The 18,328-nt window shown below is 37.2% G+C and overlaps 2 protein-coding genes across 2 annotated transcripts; one reads left to right on the top strand and one right to left on the bottom strand.

The window, feature by feature from the left end:
* Nucleotides 1–4,879: 4,879 nt before the first annotated feature.
* LOC112087483 lies at nt 4,880–5,611 on the bottom strand. The gene has a single exon (XM_024157399.1). The coding sequence runs from the start codon at nt 5,609–5,611 to the stop codon at nt 4,880–4,882; it is 732 nt and encodes a 243-aa protein (XP_024013167.1).
* Nucleotides 5,612–5,626: 15 nt separating this feature from the next.
* Nucleotides 5,627–5,953, top strand: LOC112087482 (thioredoxin M4, chloroplastic-like). Its single transcript, XM_024157398.1, has one exon. The coding sequence runs from the start codon at nt 5,627–5,629 to the stop codon at nt 5,951–5,953; it is 327 nt and encodes a 108-aa protein (XP_024013166.1).
* The last annotated feature ends 12,375 nt before the right edge of the window (nt 5,954–18,328 follow it).

Here is an 18,328-nt window from a genome sequence, read left to right as displayed (position 1 = left end):
AGCTGAGTTTGATATATACTATTGCTGGAACGGGTTAAAGCCGTATTGGATGGACCCGCATGCACAAGAAATTGCTTCTAAGTGTTCGGGCGTTCGAAACCGGGTCGATCTTGACGGTCGGAAGTTAGTGATTCAGCACACTTCTGGCCAAGTACCATTTGCGGGAAGACGTCTGATAATGGTAATTAAATTTAAATTATTTACTTATATATTTTTACATAATTTTGTATATATTTATTAATGTTTAACCTTTTTTGTAGGCGGATGAGAATGGAGGAGAGCTTCCTCCAATTACAAAGCTCTTCAAAATCACTCATCGGAAGAAGGACAAGACTTTTGTAGATGCTTGGTCAGAGGAGATCTACAACGAAGCTATGACGAGTATCGCTGAACGGGAGACCCAAGTCACACCTGAGGGTACTATCCAAGTACCTTTGACTGTCTTCGAGCAAGACAAGATCTTCGAAGAGGTATGATTTCAATCCTTTTAATTTAACTACTACTTATCTGTATATAGTTATGATCTAACGTTTTCACTTTTATTTGTAGGTTTCTCCGAGGAAGAAGGGCCGCATCCTAGAGATGGGCTCTAGTAGAGACTGTCCAGTCGCCTCATCTTCGGGAAGCCGCACGTATGAGGATCCGTCTCAACTGTGACAGGAGCTTGCTACAGCCCATGCTGAGATCACCAGCTTACAGGATGAGCAAGTGGTCCAGAAATAGGGGATCTCCGAGATTAATGGTCTCTTCGACGTCATAGCGGCAGCAATTCCACAGTTGGCCATCGCAATCCAAGAGAGGCAACGCCGGTCACAGATTCTTGGGGAGGGGGACTTCTTCCGGTGGATCTTCTGATCAGCAGACCCAGGGTCAGATTTCGGCTCTCGTAGTTCAGACGGGAAACGATGGTACAGTGGTTTTCGGCGGACATGACGGAGAGCCTTCTCGGGACGTCGATATCAACCTCGAAGATTTTGATATCACTTTGTAAATTTATTTTAATTTTTAAAACATTTTGTATTTGAATTTGTATTTTCATATATTAATTATTTTCAAATTTATTTTTTGATTATAATATTTTTTTATTTAATATTTTTTTATTTTTAATATTAATTTATTAATTAAAATTCAAATTTTCATTAATATTTATTTTTTTATATACGACGTAAACTTTACGTCGATTTTACGTCAGATGTTTTACGATGAATTAAAGTCGAAATATTTTACAACGAATTAACGTTGATAATTTACGACAAATTTACGTCGATCTTTAATTTTTTTTTACAAAACAAATTTGTCGCGTAATCGTTGTAAATTCAATGTAATATTACATCGAGTTTACGTCGATTTTGTGTTGAAACGAAATTCGTCGTATTTTCGTTGAAAAAGTTTACGCTGAATTTATGACGAATTCTTTCCGACAAAATTACGATGATTTTATGGTTTTGGAAGTTTTACGTCGATTTTACGACGTTTTGGATTTTACGACGCTTGATTTACGACGATTTACTTTTCGTCGCTAATTCGACGCAAATCGTCCATTACGTCGATTTTACGTCGGTATATTCCGATGTAAAACGCCTTCTTTTTTTAGTGAAAACTGAAGTAGACGTCATTGAAGTCTACTCTGAATATTTTTGGTCAAATACAAAACTAACATTTTTTCGCACACTTCACCTGAAGTCTACTTTGGAAAGTCAAACCAATTCAAATGTAAAATTGACTTTTTTTATCTAGTAGACTCACAGACTTCTAGTGAAGTCTACTCTAAAGTTGTAGACTTATCTGAAAAAATGACCTCTTTTCCAAGTCTATTCTTCTAAAGTCAACAGTTTGGTCAAATGCAACAATAACCTATTTTTTTGCTGACTTTTTTTCGCAGACTTCTAATGGAGTATGCATGCTGCACCTGAAATCTGCTCTACAAATTTTCAGGAGAAGTCTATGTGATTTAATTATTTTAAAAACGCATTTATAGAAAATTTATAATGATTTTTTATGTTTTTAGGTTTTGGCATGTGTGGTAGCTATACTGTCTTAACTACTCAATGAGATTGATTTGGTTTAAGTTGATATAATGGACAAATCAATTTCTTGATTTAATAGCTATTTAGCTTGAAAGAGCAGACTTCAAACAAAGTCTTCGAACAAAGTCTTCAAATGAAGTCTTCGAATATGGTTTGTAATTACGTTTGCTAATATGACTTCTTTGTGTTTTTTTTATAGAGAATGGTTCAACTACATGTTGTTTATGGAGAATGGAAGATGGAAGAGAACTTGTGGCATTTTGTAGTCGATAGTGGCAAAAGAGGAAGAATGTTCTTTTTGAGTGATGGTTGTACCTTTGGAGAACTTATTGAAATGACAGAAGATGATTATAATCTGGACAAAAAGACTGAGTTGGTGGAGTTAACTTACTCATTACCAGATTCAGTGTTGCAAAAGATGACTTCGGATACACATCCAATGCATATCACCAATGACATACAAGTTCGAAGCTTGATCAAGTTTAATAGAATGCATGTGGTACGTCTTTTTGTCTCGAGTCGTATGGAGATAGATACTGAGAAGATTCAGATGAAGATTTGGTTTAAGATGCAGGTGAAGAGTTTGATGAAGATGTTGAAGATATACTATGGATAATGAGACAGACAATAATTATGATGCAAATGAAGATACTAAAGATCCAGCAGATTACGCTGAAGGTGAATATTACATTATCTATGGAAAAGTGAAAGATGAAGATGATGATGAAGATGATATCTCTATTGATCATAAGGATGTGAGAAAAAAGTTTGTTGGTCAAGTAGGAAGATCCACTACATCATGGTCTGCTAATATCTCTGTTAATGAAAGTTTTCCTAACAAGAATAAGCTGTTATCAAAATTGTGATTAACGGCGGTAATGTTAAAATTTGCTTTTAAAGCATATAAGTCTACAAAGATGCTGTTTATGGCTAAATGCCTCATGGAAGGATGTGGATAGAAGCTTAGAGCGAGTGTGAAGAAGGAAGCACACATGTTTTGGGTGACAATATATGTGAAATTCCATATATGTTCAGTGTCAAACCGAATGGCTCACAGAAGCATATTTGGAAGCTATTTAGTTATAAGTCATTTCAGAATAATTGATTGAATTACATCACAGCATAGATCAAAGATTCAATAAAGCATATGCTTGTCATGAAGAATGCGAGTCTCTCAGTCTATTTACATCTACTTTAAAAAGTTAATCCGGGAACTATAACTGGTTTTCAGCATGATAACAATAGATTTAAATATCTATTTGTGGCTTTTAGAGCATTGAAAGCTGGTTTTCACTATTTTAGAAGAGTTATTGTGGTTGTCACTATCTTAAAAGAGTTATTGTGGTTGATTAATATCATCTAATTAAGAAGTACTAAGGTGCTATGATAGTGACAACTGTATAGGATCAGATATTTCTTTTGATTTATAAAATTGTAGATACTGAAGATAATATTACATGGGAACGGTTTTTTTTTTTTTTTTGTAACAAGCCGCTCCAACATTACGTCAAACGTTTGTAATATAGCTAATTAACTTGTATGTTCAAATATTTCTTTCTTTTTATAACACTACCCTAAATAAAATAGCATAATTTCTTGAGTGTCTTTCGTCATGAATTTTGGTTAGGCTATATTTTTTATGCCCATTATGCCCACCAAAATGTTAGGTTGAAAAAATATTATACATAGCTATCCTCGTGTTGCACGGATGTAATATTATATTACGCTCTTAGAGATTTTTTTTTTGGTCGTCATTATATTAGATTGGATAAGCAAACTCACTAGAAGTATACAGTCTCACGGTGGAGAAGATACAAACCCATGAAAGGTAACTAACAATCCCACAAAGAGGATAATACAAGCTCACGAGGGGCAACTGACCATTAATTAAGACTCTTAAGTAAAATTAAAGTGAGCTAATTAAAGCTCTTAGATAGAGCGGAACACATCCCATATCGGGATTTCGAAGTCTGTATTTATACGAACATCTAGATTTGGAATAAACCTTTCATCTCATTTTTCTGGTACGAAGCCAATTCGGGATATATCCGTAAGAAGCATACCCCTATGTATTTGTTCTCCTACGTTTAATACAAACGAGATTGCAACTAGAAGATACATTACATTATTACATAGAAAAGGGCGCACCACCCACATTTATGATATAAATATATACAACCATGTGGGTTGAGAAGGACTCACGTGGCCTCTTATCCTCTCCACACGATTCCAAAGAGTGGTCTTGTGCATCGTTTTCTCCGACCATACGCTCTTCAAGGTTTATAAAATCAGACTAGAGGGTTCCGTTTTCAACACTTTAAAACGGGTTGAGGGATTATACATAGAGAGAAAGAGAGATCAGAGAGTATCGATGGCAAAATTAGGGTTATGTCCAGTTTAGCAGTTATTGTAACGTGCTTGGTGTGTTTAGGATTCAATGTTGGGATGTGTTCATCAGATTCAGATCTCTTAATCAAACCTTACGTGTCATCATCACTACCGTCTAAACATGATTTGGTCTATTCCGCTAAACTTAATCATGGTAACTTAACCAGATTTTTGGTTAACTACATCATGAAAAATCTTTCTTTTTTAAAAAATATTATTAGTTTGCATTGATTTATAGCGCTTTATTATTTTTTTTTTTTGAATAAATGTTAAATTTGTATTCAAAAGAAAAAAAACAAACTGTTCTTACATACTTGTTTTCTGTTTACCAAGAAACAGAGCATGAATTTGAAAACTAATCCTATGAGATTATCGTGATGAAAACCGCACAGTCATACCATCCCCATATCTCGTATCCCCACTCTCTCGTATTACACTCAACTGGTTTCGAATCGCTTTGTCAATCAGTTTTGCCAGGCGATCCTCCGACTAAGGCGCCTCTCCATGTTTCCTCTTGTTTCGCTCCCTCCAGATGGAATAGATAGTGGCTTGGAAAGTGTACCAAACCAGAAAAGTGGTAGTAGTAGACCATGGTGGCTTATGAGAAGCTCAGTCACTGCATCCCAGTCAACAACAAACCGATTAAGAAGAAGCCCTTTCGCTAAGGTTCCCCAAACTTTCTTCGCAAAAGCACACTCGAAGAACAGATGGTTCCGGGTTTCCATCGGGTCGTTGCAGAAGACACAGGAAGCGTTTGCATTACGGTTCCAAGTCTTTATTCTGTCCCCGGTGGCGAGTCTGTTTTTGAATGCTAACCAAGTGAGGAAAGAGTACTTTGGGGTAGTCTGGGGGAACCAAACCCCTCTGTACCAGTCCACTCTCGGTTTAGCCTGACGAATGTGCATCCATGTGTCCTTTGAGAGGAATGTGTCTCTGTAGATGTCATTTTTTCCTTTCCAGCGAGGTATATCTGTTTCTGACAGCTCCCTCACGTTCGAAAACAGAGTTAGGTGGGCTTCAATATCTCTATAGATAGCCCTGCGATGTCTTCTCCTTCGTGGTTTGTCTAATGCTTCCCCTACAGTGGCTTGTTGCGGTATTCCCATATCTATGAACCCTTGAGCACCTGTGTTCTCATACAAGCATCCAAGGTCACACCACAGATCATACCAGAATGAATGTATGCGCTTTAACATTCTGTTTATCTATTAATGTATGGTGTAGGAATACTACTTCTTGATGCATCGGAATGGGAACCACTTGTGATCCAGTCCGAACTCCCGGTAATGGTTATGTTCTTAGACCCAGCGTGCCAACCATGTGTTGAGGTCATGGAACTACTAATGGATCTGGATACGGAATTCGAAGATCGGTTCAAATTCTACATGATATATCTTGAGGAGGATCCTGACATCACAGCACGTTATAATGTAGGAGCTATCCCGGACACTATTGTCTTCAAAGGCGGAGAGGAAATGGCTAGAGTCGTCGGAACTGATTTAGAGAAAATTCGGAAGCTAGTGGAGATATATGTGTGATTCTTCTCCCTCGTCTCTAGTCCGTTGTAGTTGCTTTTTTTTTTTGCCAAACCTTTGCCTCTGTGCACATCTACTATATGGATTTGTTTGTCTCCTTTCATCAACTGATGTAGTCATGAAATAATTTCTGATGTTCGATTTTGTTAAAACAATTTCTTGTAAAAGTTATGTGACTTAGATTTTAAATAAAATAATTTGAGTACTAACTATCATATTGTTGTGAAAGTTCTTTTGGGCTAGTGGTTGAAGGTTGATCAAACATTCGCTGATGATTTCAGGAGGTGTGACATATTATTATTTAGGCAGATTATCGGAGACAAATTTATGGAATATTTTTAACGAAAATGTTCATGACAATATAAATCAGTGTTAAGAATATCATTAATATATCCGATTATTATGATATCAAAATTGTATGGTATTTTTTAAATAAAAGTATGAGTTAAATCCAATATCAATATCATAATATCAAGTAATATCAACTCTACTAAAATTCATTCAATGTAACATCATATGTTAACTTAATAGTATTATTTTGTTTATATTAACCAAAGTCTAGAGGTCGCTAGTTCGAAGGGTTTTTGGGACAAAACTAATATTACATGCTGTGGTTCGAACCTGGAGGGATTACGGGCTTCGGCCAGAACCTCCTAATAATCCAAAAAAAAAAATAATAATAACAGAAGAATTGCAAAACTATCAAACAATAAATAGAAAGTTTGTAGCTCGAAGAGATCAAACAAGATTTGAGAAGTGATTTGAACAAGGTTTTATGTAGAGTAAATAGATTTAGTATTTCGATTTTCAGTAGTGATTTTACAAGAACAAGAATAAATAATTGGCTAAGTATTTAGCTATAAAATCAGTAGAGGAAGCGTAAAAAAGACACGGACCCCTTTTTCGAGGAAAAGTCAGACATAATGAGGCACACAAAGGTAAAGCAAAATGGATCCAAAGAAGCTGCTCAGTGAAGAATCCCAATGAAGAGCCCAACAATCAACCCGAAGAGGATCGAGAAGCCCTGGCAAGGTGGAGAAGTCCAGTCAAGAAGAGGGATCATAAGGCAGGCCGGAAATGAGAGGTAGGTTAAGAAAGAGAGACTAACCAGGAAGCTGCCCAACCGGAGCCCAGAATCAGGAAGCCAGTCCAATGAGAAGTAGAGAAGAAGAAAAATCTACAAGCGGAACAACAACCTGAGGAGAGGAAACCAAACTAAGAAGAGACGGAGATTTACTGGCGAGAAAATATGTTGATGTAGAAATAAAGAGGCGAGCCAAACACTAAGAAGACGATGATACTAATGGATGCAAGGGTTACTTCTACCTTCATGTTTTAAATTTACAATCCTAAATATCTGTAAGTGCACAGATGTGCGTTGTAGTACTTAGGGGTCGAATTATAAAGATTTTGAGCTTTCAGTATGAATCAATCAAGAATTTAACACTAATAGAACTAACACAATGGGAATTTGATGCAAAACGAAATAAAACAGACAAACAATTGTAAAACAGTAGGGACTAAGGGATGGGTCTAAGGGGTTTTCGTTGGGGTTCATGTACTGATCCAATGACAAAAAAATCGATAAAGGTAATCAACTAGTGAATATCCTAAACTCGAATAGGCGCAGGTATGATTAACCAACTCTCGTCACCTTAATCAACTAATCACTTAACTTGGCAATTAATTCTCGCTCTCTTGCTGTAATTAAGCTCATGCATTAAAAGCAGAATTCATCCATGCTCATGATTATCTATAGGTAGCTTTCGTCTCCTATAGCGAATTCGCTCGTATCACTTCTAGGTCAGGTAATCCGATACAACACTCTCGCGGCTCCAATTACCAAAGATCAGTTTCTAAGCGGCTGGCAACAGAAAAAGCACAAAGAACAAGAATGAACGAAGGACTCCTAGAAGATTATGAACCCTTAATCTAACAATTCACAAGTTCAAGACATGAAATTCCCTTTGAAAAATCCCTTAAAAACCCAACAGGGAAATTACTCAGACATAGTTGAGTTTAACATCACAAAAGTATTTAGAATTGCAGAGAATTGAAATGAAAAAAAGTAAGAAACGAAGAACAGAATGAAGAAGGAGGGCCGATGGTGCCCCTCTCGGTGGCTCCTCTTCATGGGTGACGGCTCTCTCTCGGACTCTTGACAAAATGCGGCACACCCTTTCTAAACGACTTAGAAAATATATATAGTACTGTCTTGAGTCTTCGGGAACGTCTAGGGTTTGCAGGGATAATGATGGGAATGACCTGAGATTTGAAATGGGCTTCTGAGGCTCGGAAATAGGCTCTCATGATTTAAAATGGGCCGCGAGTCAGCTTCCGACTGTGTTGATTCGCCATCAGTGCATTGACCGTAGCTGGAAATCTAACTGTATGATTGCTTCGATTCCAATTGCATTAGAAAGCTGGTTGTCTCCTCTATCTTGTGTCCAAATTTGGGGATGATCACACTAGGTGCACATATGTGCGTTATAGTACTTAGGGGTCGAACCATATAGATTTTGATGTTTGTGTGAATCAATCAAAGACTAAAGGCTAATAGAACAAACAAATGGGGGTTTTGGTTTTGGTGTCACTAAATCTAAGTTGAAAATCGAAATTAAAGGGTCGTAAAACAATACAAACTAAACGCTGGGCTTAAGGGTATTAATCTAATGATATATAAACAAGTCGATAAAGGTAATCAACTTTCCTGAACTCGAATAGACACAAACTAGAATTAGCCAACTGTCGTCACCCTAATCAACTAATCACTCAAACTCGACAAGTAGCTTTCATCTCTTGCCGTGAGAGAGATCATGCATTAACTAAAAAGAATTCATCTATGCTTACGAATCTCTATAAGTAGCTTTCATCTTCCATAGCGATTTCGCTCGTATCGCTTCTAGGTCAGGCAATCCAATATATCAATGTCGTAGCTCCAGTTAAACCTAAGATCAGCTTCTAAGTGGCCATCAAAGCAACATGCACTAAGAAAAATAATGAACGAATGACTCCTAGAAGATTATAAACCCTAAATCTAACAATTTATCGGTTCAAGACATGAAATTCCCTTTCAAAAATCCCTTTCAACCCAACTGGAAAACTACTCAGACATAGCTGAGTTTAACATCATTAAAGTATTTAAGGTTGCTATAAATTGAAATAGAGAAAGTTAAAGAAACAAAAAACAAGGTGAGAAGGAAATCCGATGGTGCCCCTCTCGGTGGCTCCTCTTCAAAGACGGCTACTCTCTAAGACTCCTGGTGAAAAAAAATCAACAGACTTAAAAACACCCTCTCTGAATGACCTAAAAGAGGTATATATAGTGTATGTAGTCTTTGGAAACGTCTAGGGTTTTCAGGAATACTGACGGGAATGACTTGAGCTTGAAAATGGGTTTCTGAGGCTTGGAAATATGCTCACCGCGTTTGTAAAGTTGCGGCCGCGGTAAAAGGTCCTCCAGCCGTGGATGAGAGTAATCTCACCTTCCGGACTGTGTTGATTCGCCTTCGATGCACCAAGCATATCTAGAAATCTAACTGTTGGATTGATTCCATTCCAATTACATTAGAAATCTGGTTGTCTCCTCTATCTTGTGTCCGAATTTGGGAATGATCGGACGGTGAGAATGTCTTCATCTGTTGCCAAACTCCTAACAGTCTGAATTTATCCAAAATTATATTTTTGCTCCAAAATGCATTCTTTTTGTCCAAATATCCTGAAAAAATATTTTGAAACTCTAAAATAAATTAAAAACCATTGAAAACTAATTTAAAACACCTGAATAAGATCTTAAAATCATCCATAAAACTGGCTAAAATAAGATGTTATCAACTCCTCAAGACTTAAACCTTTGTTTGTCCTCAAACAAAACAAAAATCAAAGTCAAGAAAGAATCTTAAAATCACAGGAACTAAACAGCATCTCAGTGACCGTCCTTTTAAACCATAACCAACATTATGCATCTAATGAGTGTAGTCTAGAAAATTCTCACCAAAATACAAGCATCACTAGTCCGTTAATCCATCATGCGAAAATCTACATACTTAGACCTAACTTTCAGTCAACTAGCTCTTAACATTAATTAAAAATTTCAGTGGTTCTCATCAAAGAAAAATAAACAAGGTAATTGAGACTAGGTATTCAAAGGGCTTTTAGGGGTAGAATTTAAAGTGTTTAAGGTTACCGTAATTTCTGAGGATGCAAGAGATTATGCAATACAACAAGAGATAATGGAGCTGATGAGATCCACAGTTACTTCCTCCTTGTCATAAACTCTCAGACACTTGAGCCCTGATACATATTTCGGTTTCAGTGGTGGGCTGTCGGTCTGGTCTCCCATTTTTGACTTCTTCTTTAAGTTCTCCTCATAAGTCCCCCATAATTAGATTTTTGTCTAGGTTATAACATGATATCTCCTGTGAATGAATACTTGATGCTTTTTGGCTCCAAAATATTTCGCCCATTAAAACTCTTTTAAGCTTTTTTTCCTTTCCTTTCATTGTCTTCTTCCTTTTTTTTTTTTAAGAAAGGGAAACCTTTTTAGATATAGAGTCTTAAATAGCATGAAAATTACCAATAAGAATGAGATTTCCGAGGCATCATGAAATAAGATAAGTTGCTGGCACACTTCCTCCCAAAATTCTGTTCAGTCTTTCTTTTGATTGACTGAAAACTGTGTCGTCCCTCCATCTCTGGCGTTTTTACACATATCTGTTGATAAAAACTAAGGAGAGAATGCGTGAGGTTTGAAAATAAAGGCTTGGGTTAAGGGTATGGTATCAGCTAAAGATGAACTGGCTATCCAGGACAACAAAGAGTGATAAAAATGAAGAAAAAGATGTCATGGATGCATATCTTGATGGCTGCCTATAATCAATGATGAGAAAATTAGATATCAAATTAAGTTCAAATAGAATGAGCTAGTATACAGAGGCGGACCTACATGAGGAAAAGGGGGGTCACTTGAACCAAGTTAAATTATGAAATTTACAAATGTAATAATCAGTTGACTATTTTAGCTAATTTGGTTAAAGTTTATATGGTTGAACCCCCTAAACCTGAGTTCGAGTTCACATGGTGTTAATTGTTTAGGGTTTCTTCCTTTCATACATGATTAATTCTAAGTAATTATTAAGAAAATATATTATGAGACCCCTAAAAACATTTCCTGGGTCCGCCACTGCTAGTATATACTGTCAGAAAAAATTCTCCATAGATAGAAATCCTCTGGTGGAAGTTTGTAATGCATGTACTCTAGCTACCGCCTAGTCTAGTTCTAAACAACAAAAAAGCAAGCATGAAGTGTAGAAGCACACTGGTCGAAATCTTATGTTCCTGTTTTGAAAACTTTTTGAAATTTTTTGTCTTTTATGAAAAAATATTTTATGAAAAATAAACTCAAAACAAACCAATTTTCGTTAGTAACGGATGAACATCCTCCTCCAAACTTAATCACACTGTTTTCAGTGTGAAAAATCTATGAGAGGACGGTAAATAAATGGATTGGAATTTGAAGTGTTTAGGTGTACTTACCTTGCATTGTTTTATCTTACCATTGCCGTGGACCAAGACTGCGGGTGAACTATGTTCTACCACGGATGAAAGTGTTGCAGGTCTGGTCGATCGTGTCTCTGCCGTGGGTAGGTTGTGCACAGCCGCAGTGATGCTAGTTTTCCAATTTGTGTCCTCATCTCTTACTCGTTCTTTGCCTAAAAATCTGAAATAAAAAGAAACAAAAAACGAAGCACTAACAATAGAAAATGAAATTCATAGGGAATAACTAAAATTCCAAGTGGGTTGCCTCCCACTAAGCACTTGCTTAAAGTTATTAGCTTGACTTTGTTGTTACATAAGCCTGGTGGATCCATCAAGAGCATTTCTTCTCTCTCTTCTTCTTCTGCGAGGTGTGGCTTAACAAGGTGTCCATTTACAATGAACATATCTTCATTTTTACCCCAAAGAACAATTTCCCCATATGGTTTGACTTACTTTATTGTAAAAAAAGGTGCAGATCATCTTGATCATAACTTCCCTAGAAAAAAACTTAAGACGAGAATTGAAAAGAAGAACTTTGTCATTAGGAACAAAAGATCAATGTATGATCTTCTTGTCGTGATACGCTTTTGTTTTCTCCTTGTATATTTTGGAGTTCTTGTAGGCATTGTGTCGGATTACTTCTAACTTGTGAAGTTGAAGCATTCTTCTTTCTCTAGCTTCCTTAAGGTTCATGTTCATCTCCTTCACTGCAAATTGCGCTTTGTATTCGAGCTCTACAGAAAGGTGACATGCTTTTACGTAAACAAGGTTGAATGGTGTGGTCCCTAAAGGTGTTTTTCAGACAAATCCTTGCGATTAACTCCGATTGTCTTTTTCAGAATCGACTTAATTTCTCTGTTAGATAAAAATCTTTTCCAAGTGTTTGAGGGTGATATGGAGATGGAACTTTATGTGTAACTCCATTCTTTTTAAGGAAATTCTCAAAAACTTTGTTGGTGAAATAGGATCCTCTATCGCTTATTATTATTCTAGAAATTCCAAAGCATGGAAAATAGTTGATTTAAACAACTTCATAACCACGTTTGCATCATTAGTGGGGCTAGCAACTGCTTCTACCGACTTAGAAACTTAATCAACGGCTACTAGAATGTGTTGATTTGAAAAAGAAGTTGGGAAAGGTCCCATAAAATCAATTCCCCATACATAAAAAATTTCGACTTTAACAATGAAGCTTTGAGGCATCTCATTCCACTTACTAATATTGCCCATTCGTTGGCATGAATTACAACATGAGATGTAGGTGTGAGTGTCTTTGAACATAGTAGGCCACAAGAAGCCTGCTTGAAGGACATTAGAAACTGTTTTATAGGTTGCAAAATGTCCTGCGTATGCTGAACTATGGCATCCAAACAGTATTCCTTCCTTTTCTTCTTCGGCTACACATCTTTTGAATAGACCATCAGCACATTTCTTATAGAGATAAGGTTCATCCCATAAATAATGTCTCACATCCTTCAAGAATTCCCTCTTTCTGTAACCAAAGAATTGTGGAGGTTCATTGTCAGCTGCTAAATAATTTGGTATATGCCTAAACCATGGGGTATTAAAAGCATCTGACCGCCACACATGAGGTTTAGGTGGTGTTTTCTTGCACGGTAAAATAGGTATCGTATTTTATTGCATAGACATTCTCTTCTGAAAAACTATCATTCAAAGGACGTTTTTCTTCCACTCGAATTGTAAAAAAATGATCTACTACCCCATTATCTGCTCTTTTTCGATCTCGAATTTCAATATGAAACTCTTGCAGTAGGAGTATCCATCTTATTAGCCTCGGTTTAGCGTCTTTCTTAGACATTAGATATTTAATCGCAGCATGATCGGTATGAACTATGACCTTACATCCTACAAGATAAGATCGAAATTTCTCAAATGCATACACAACAGCTAAGAGTTCCTTCTCTGTAGTTGCATAGTTGCACTAAGCTTCATCCAGAGTTCTACTCGCATAATAGATTGCGTGTAGTTTCTTATCTTTTCACTGACCTAGGGTTGCATCAGACATGATTTCGAACAGTTGTTCTCAATCAGGTGGTTGCATGACTAGAGCAGAACCAATAGCGTTTTTGATCTTATGAAACGCTACTAAGCATTCATCATTGAACTCGAAATTCGTTTCTATGCATAGAAGACGTGTAAGATGTCTAGCAATTGGAGAGAAATCTTTTATGAATCGCCTATAGAATACGTCATGTCCTAAGAAACTTCAGATACCTTTCACAATTGTTGAAGGCTGTAGGATAGTCAGGATTTCAATCTTAGCTTCTTCAACTTCAATACCTTGTCCTTAAATTTTGTGTCCAAGCAAAATTCCATCTCTTACCATGAAGTGACATTTTCCCCAATTTAGAACTAAATATTTGTCTTCACAGCGCTGCAGAACCTTTCCTAGGTTTGCCAAACATTTTTCAATAGACAGAGAAATCATCCATGAAAACTTCCATGAAATCTTCGACATAGTTAGTGAAAATTGACATCATGCATCGCTGAAAAGTTGCAGGTGCATTACACAATCCAAAGGGCATTCGCTGGTATGCAAACGTTCCGTATGGACAGGTGAATGTCGGCTTTTCTCAATCTTCTGGCCAAATGGGAATATGAAAGAATCTGGAATATCCGTCTAGAAAGAAATAGTATTCATGATTTGTTAATCTTTCTAGCATTTGATCAATGAAAGGTAAAGGAAAATAGTATTTGTGAGTTGTTGCATTCAGTTTCCGGTAATCAATGCATAATCGATGTCCCGTTAATGTTCTTGTAGCATCATCTCATCCTAATCATTTTTGATAACAATTACTCCTTTTTTAGGAACAACAAGCAGTGGGCGAACCCACGTGCTGTCCAAAATAGGAAAGATTATTCCTGCTTCTAAAAGCTTCATAATTTCATTTTTCACTACTTCCATCAGGTTTGGACTTAATCTCTTTTGGCTCTCAATCGAATTCTTGGCATTGTTCTCAAGATTTATCTTGTGTATAAAAAAATCTGGTGAGATACCTGGTATGTCATCAAGGAAATATCCTATGTGATAACACTGTATTTGTACCCATTTTCACCATTGATTTCAAATGCTTTTTCAAAGGTTTTAATCAATTTTAGGAAGTTTTATTATGATTTCTCTATGTTTGTAGTTTGAAGGCTCTTTAACAGGAAACTAAGAGAAAAAGATGGCAAAATGGAAGAAATCCACATTTTTAGCTCAAAGTCAGACCATCAGAAGTCCAGCCTCAAATGAAGACCTTCTCACAGTCTGATCCATTGTTCTTTCTCCTGTTTCCATTGTTCTTTCTCTTGTTTATCTAATTAGCTTTTTTATTTCATCTTATGCATTCTTTCATGTCTTTTATTATTTCCTACATCATATTTGATTAGGATTTCTAAGTTTCTAAACCATATTCTGGATCTCATCTCTTCTATGTTGTTTATACTGCATGAGAGTAGATTCATGACCTATTCTCTGAGCCTAGGATCGATCAGAGCCACCAGAGTGCTGTATCAGATCATCCATACCTAGCTTCAGAAGAACATAGTCGCTACAAGAGTCGAAAGCTACCTGTAGAGAATATGTGAGCAAACAAATTCAGTAATGAATGCATGATCTTATTCCTGGCATGAGAGCGAGAATTAATTGTCAGATTTAAGAGATTAGTTGGTTAAGATGACGAGAGTTGGTTAGCCATACATATGCCTATTCCAGTTCCATGAAGATCCCAGAGAATAGATAAGGTTAAATCGCCCGGAAGCTGATTGGAAATGCTTAGACACTGATTAGAGTAAACCAGAAAAGTCTAAATTGCCTACTATGAGTCTAGAGTTCTTAGTTTGAGTCGAACACCTTTCGATATTCTCTAGCAACTCATTTGCATTGCATTTAGTTTCCCGTAAATATTATATTAGGATTAGTTTTAGTTCCCGTAACCAAAAACCCCAAAATCCCCATGAGTTTATGACTTCGCTTACTATCCCAGTTTGGTGTTTCCTTGCAGATTAGACATCTTCCCTGTGGATTTATTCCGTGCGTGATGAGGGTGTCAAGTTTTACCCAAATGAAATCAATGAACCGCAAGTGCACAGCTGATCGATTGTAGTACTTAGGGATCAAATCCACAAAAAGGAGGTTCTTTTCTACAAAAGCCTTCAAAAAAAATATAAAGTAAGGAAGTCTAGAAGCAGTGATATTTTAAGGGCTTTTGGTGGTGTCTTTAAAACGTAAAAAATAATCTAAACGAGAAAATACGGAAATCAAAATGACCTAATAATCAACCCTAATAAAATCGACTAAAAAGAAAGAAAACGACTAGACCTAAATTGCTTGAGTAAAATCGGCTGGAATGAAGAAAATACTAGACCTAATAACTTGAATAAAATTGCTGGAAAACTTATAGGAATGAGATGCTGGGTTTTCTGGGAAATTCCCTCCGGGGATGAATGATTCAAAACATTGTTAAAAAATAATTAAAAGTTCCTAGCTAAAACTTTTTGAACTCGAGTTACACACGTATGAATACGCCACTGTCGTGATCATAACCAACTATCTCTCGCAAACCTGACCAGTAGGTTTCCACTCTGGTCCTGGAAGGGAAAAGATGCAAACTTGTTTAAGAATCATCAACATTCACAGTTCACCCATAGGTAGGTTTCCACTCCTATTGTTGATCTGCTCTTCTAAAACTAGATCTGGCCCCGGATGAATACTTTCGCAACACCAAGGACCTAGATCAGATTGTAATTCATGAGCTTACTCCCATGCATTAAAAATAATTTTAGAAGAAAAAGTTCTAGGATTCGGCTTCAATAGCTAATGGAATCCTCATCGAACATGTATAGCCCCCATCAAAAATCCCTTAAACCCAACAATAAACTACTCAGACATGATTAGAGAAAGCAAAAACATTATATTAAAAAACTGTATTGAAATCGATATGGTAAAAGAACATGTTGTTTCTTTTCATCTATTCAGTTTATGCTATGTATTTCTTTGCTTATGCTTTCTTTAATCATGTCAGAGTAATTTAGTTGTTGGGTTTAAGGGATCCATCAAAGGGGAATCCATATTCGATTAGGATTGCTGTAGTTTTCTTAGCCATATTCTAGATTTCATCTCTTCTAAGTTGTTCATAATGCATGTAGTTAAACTCGCAATCTAACTACTGAATCTAGGAATCAGAGCCACGAGAGTGTTGTATCAGATTTCCAGAACAAAGCTTCAGAAGAACATAGTTGCTACAGGAGTCGAGAGCTACCTGTAGAGAAGATGTGAGCAGACGAATTCAATGTCTAATGCATGATCTTATTCGCGGCATGAGAGCGAGAGTTAATTGCCGAGGTAAGTGATTAGTTGATTAAGATGACGAGAGTTGGTTAATCATACATATGTCTATTCCAGTTCCATGCAGATCTCAGAAGATAGATGAAGATAAATCGCCCGAAAGCTAATTGGAAATGCCACCATACATCGATTAGAGTAAAACAGAGAAGTCTAAATCGCCACCTATGAGCTTCAGAACCCTAGCATAAATCGAATATCACCTAAGATATCCCTGTCAGCCCAACATTTGTTTTAGTAGAGTCTTAGTCTTGTATTATATTGCATTTTCAGTGTCACAAAAACCCCACAAAAACCCCCATTGGTCTTTAACTTCGAATACCAATACAGTTTGAAGTTTCTGCAGAAAAGACAACTCTCCCTGTTGATCGACACCCTAAGTACTACAATGCACGGCTGTGCACTTGCAGACACTAGGGCTTACAAATTTAAAACTATTTTGCGACAGCAACCCTAGCTCGCATCACTCGTGGTGGAGCCATGTAAGTTTTTGGAGCACAACATCATCATTGTTTTTGGTCTCCATGAGTAACATGATGTCTGGGGAAATGCTCTTCTGCATTTCCTTTAGGCGCTGGACTGTTGCAGGGTTCCCCAGCCCGCAGCAGTTCCATCTCAGTACCTTTAAGGAAGAGGATCCTGCGGATCTCGAAAATCCGAGGTTTCCTTCGCTTTCGGGATGCTTGCCTTGCTCTTTGGTGGTGGTCTGTTAGCTAGGGGAATTGGCCTTGCAGTTGGTGGCGTTTGGCTCAGACCGGAGATGTTATGTGTAGCAGGTATGATTTGATGTGTTGGAGTAGGATTCTACTGTTACGTATTGTGTTGCAGGGGCTTTGACTTCTTGCCTTTTGCTTTAGGTGAGTTATGCAGTCTGTGTGCCAGGAGTTTCTTCGAGCATGCTCCTTGGAGGAGGGGGTTAGATGGCATTGTTCTTTTTGGAGGTCGGCCTCTCTTCTTTGTTATGAGTGGTTCTTTCTCTGTATCCTGGGTCCTTTCCACAGTTATTCTTGCCTCTATCTCATGGGTTGGAGAATTCGTTGTCAGGTTCTCCTGCTGCATAGCCACTTGTAGTAAGTTTGCTGTTGTTTTATCCATAAACCCTCTTTCTTCTCCTGCTATGACACGTTGAACTCTTGCTGCACTTTCCACAGGGTCTCTGCAGTTAATGTAGTGGATTGTCACTTCCTGAAGATCCTCCATGATCATTTCAGCAGTTCGAGAGTGGGTGGTGAGGCTTCGAAAGCATCATGTGCTAGATTTCTTTCCAGCGAATGGATTTGTGGCCTCGATGTAGCTGATTTTTCGATGAGGTTATTGTTTTGACTCTTTTCCTCCCAGACTGGTAGGTGGTTTTGTCTTGGTGTGTTACTTGTACCTCGGTGGTAGTGTGAGGTTGTTTCTCCATTACCGTGCTTAATAGTTTTTTGGTGCTGAACAGGATAGGTTTGCTTTGAGTGGTATGGCTGAGTTTCCTGTCGCGAGGATCTACTGTA

The sequence above is a fragment of the Eutrema salsugineum genome, unplaced genomic scaffold (assembly GCF_000478725.1).
Source record: "Eutrema salsugineum unplaced genomic scaffold, Eutsalg1_0 scaffold_17, whole genome shotgun sequence".
Lineage (NCBI taxonomy): Eukaryota > Viridiplantae > Streptophyta > Magnoliopsida > Brassicales > Brassicaceae > Eutrema > Eutrema salsugineum.
This window is presented reverse-complemented; position numbering and strand designations above follow the sequence as displayed.

What these genes read in the sequence shown, in the direction of transcription:
- LOC112087482 (XM_024157398.1), top strand. Translation starts at nt 5,627, where the DNA reads ATGTATGGTGTAGGAATACTACTTCTTGATGCATCGGAATGGGAACCA.
- LOC112087483 (XM_024157399.1), bottom strand. Translation starts at nt 5,611, where the DNA reads ATGTTAAAGCGCATACATTCATTCTGGTATGATCTGTGGTGTGACCTT.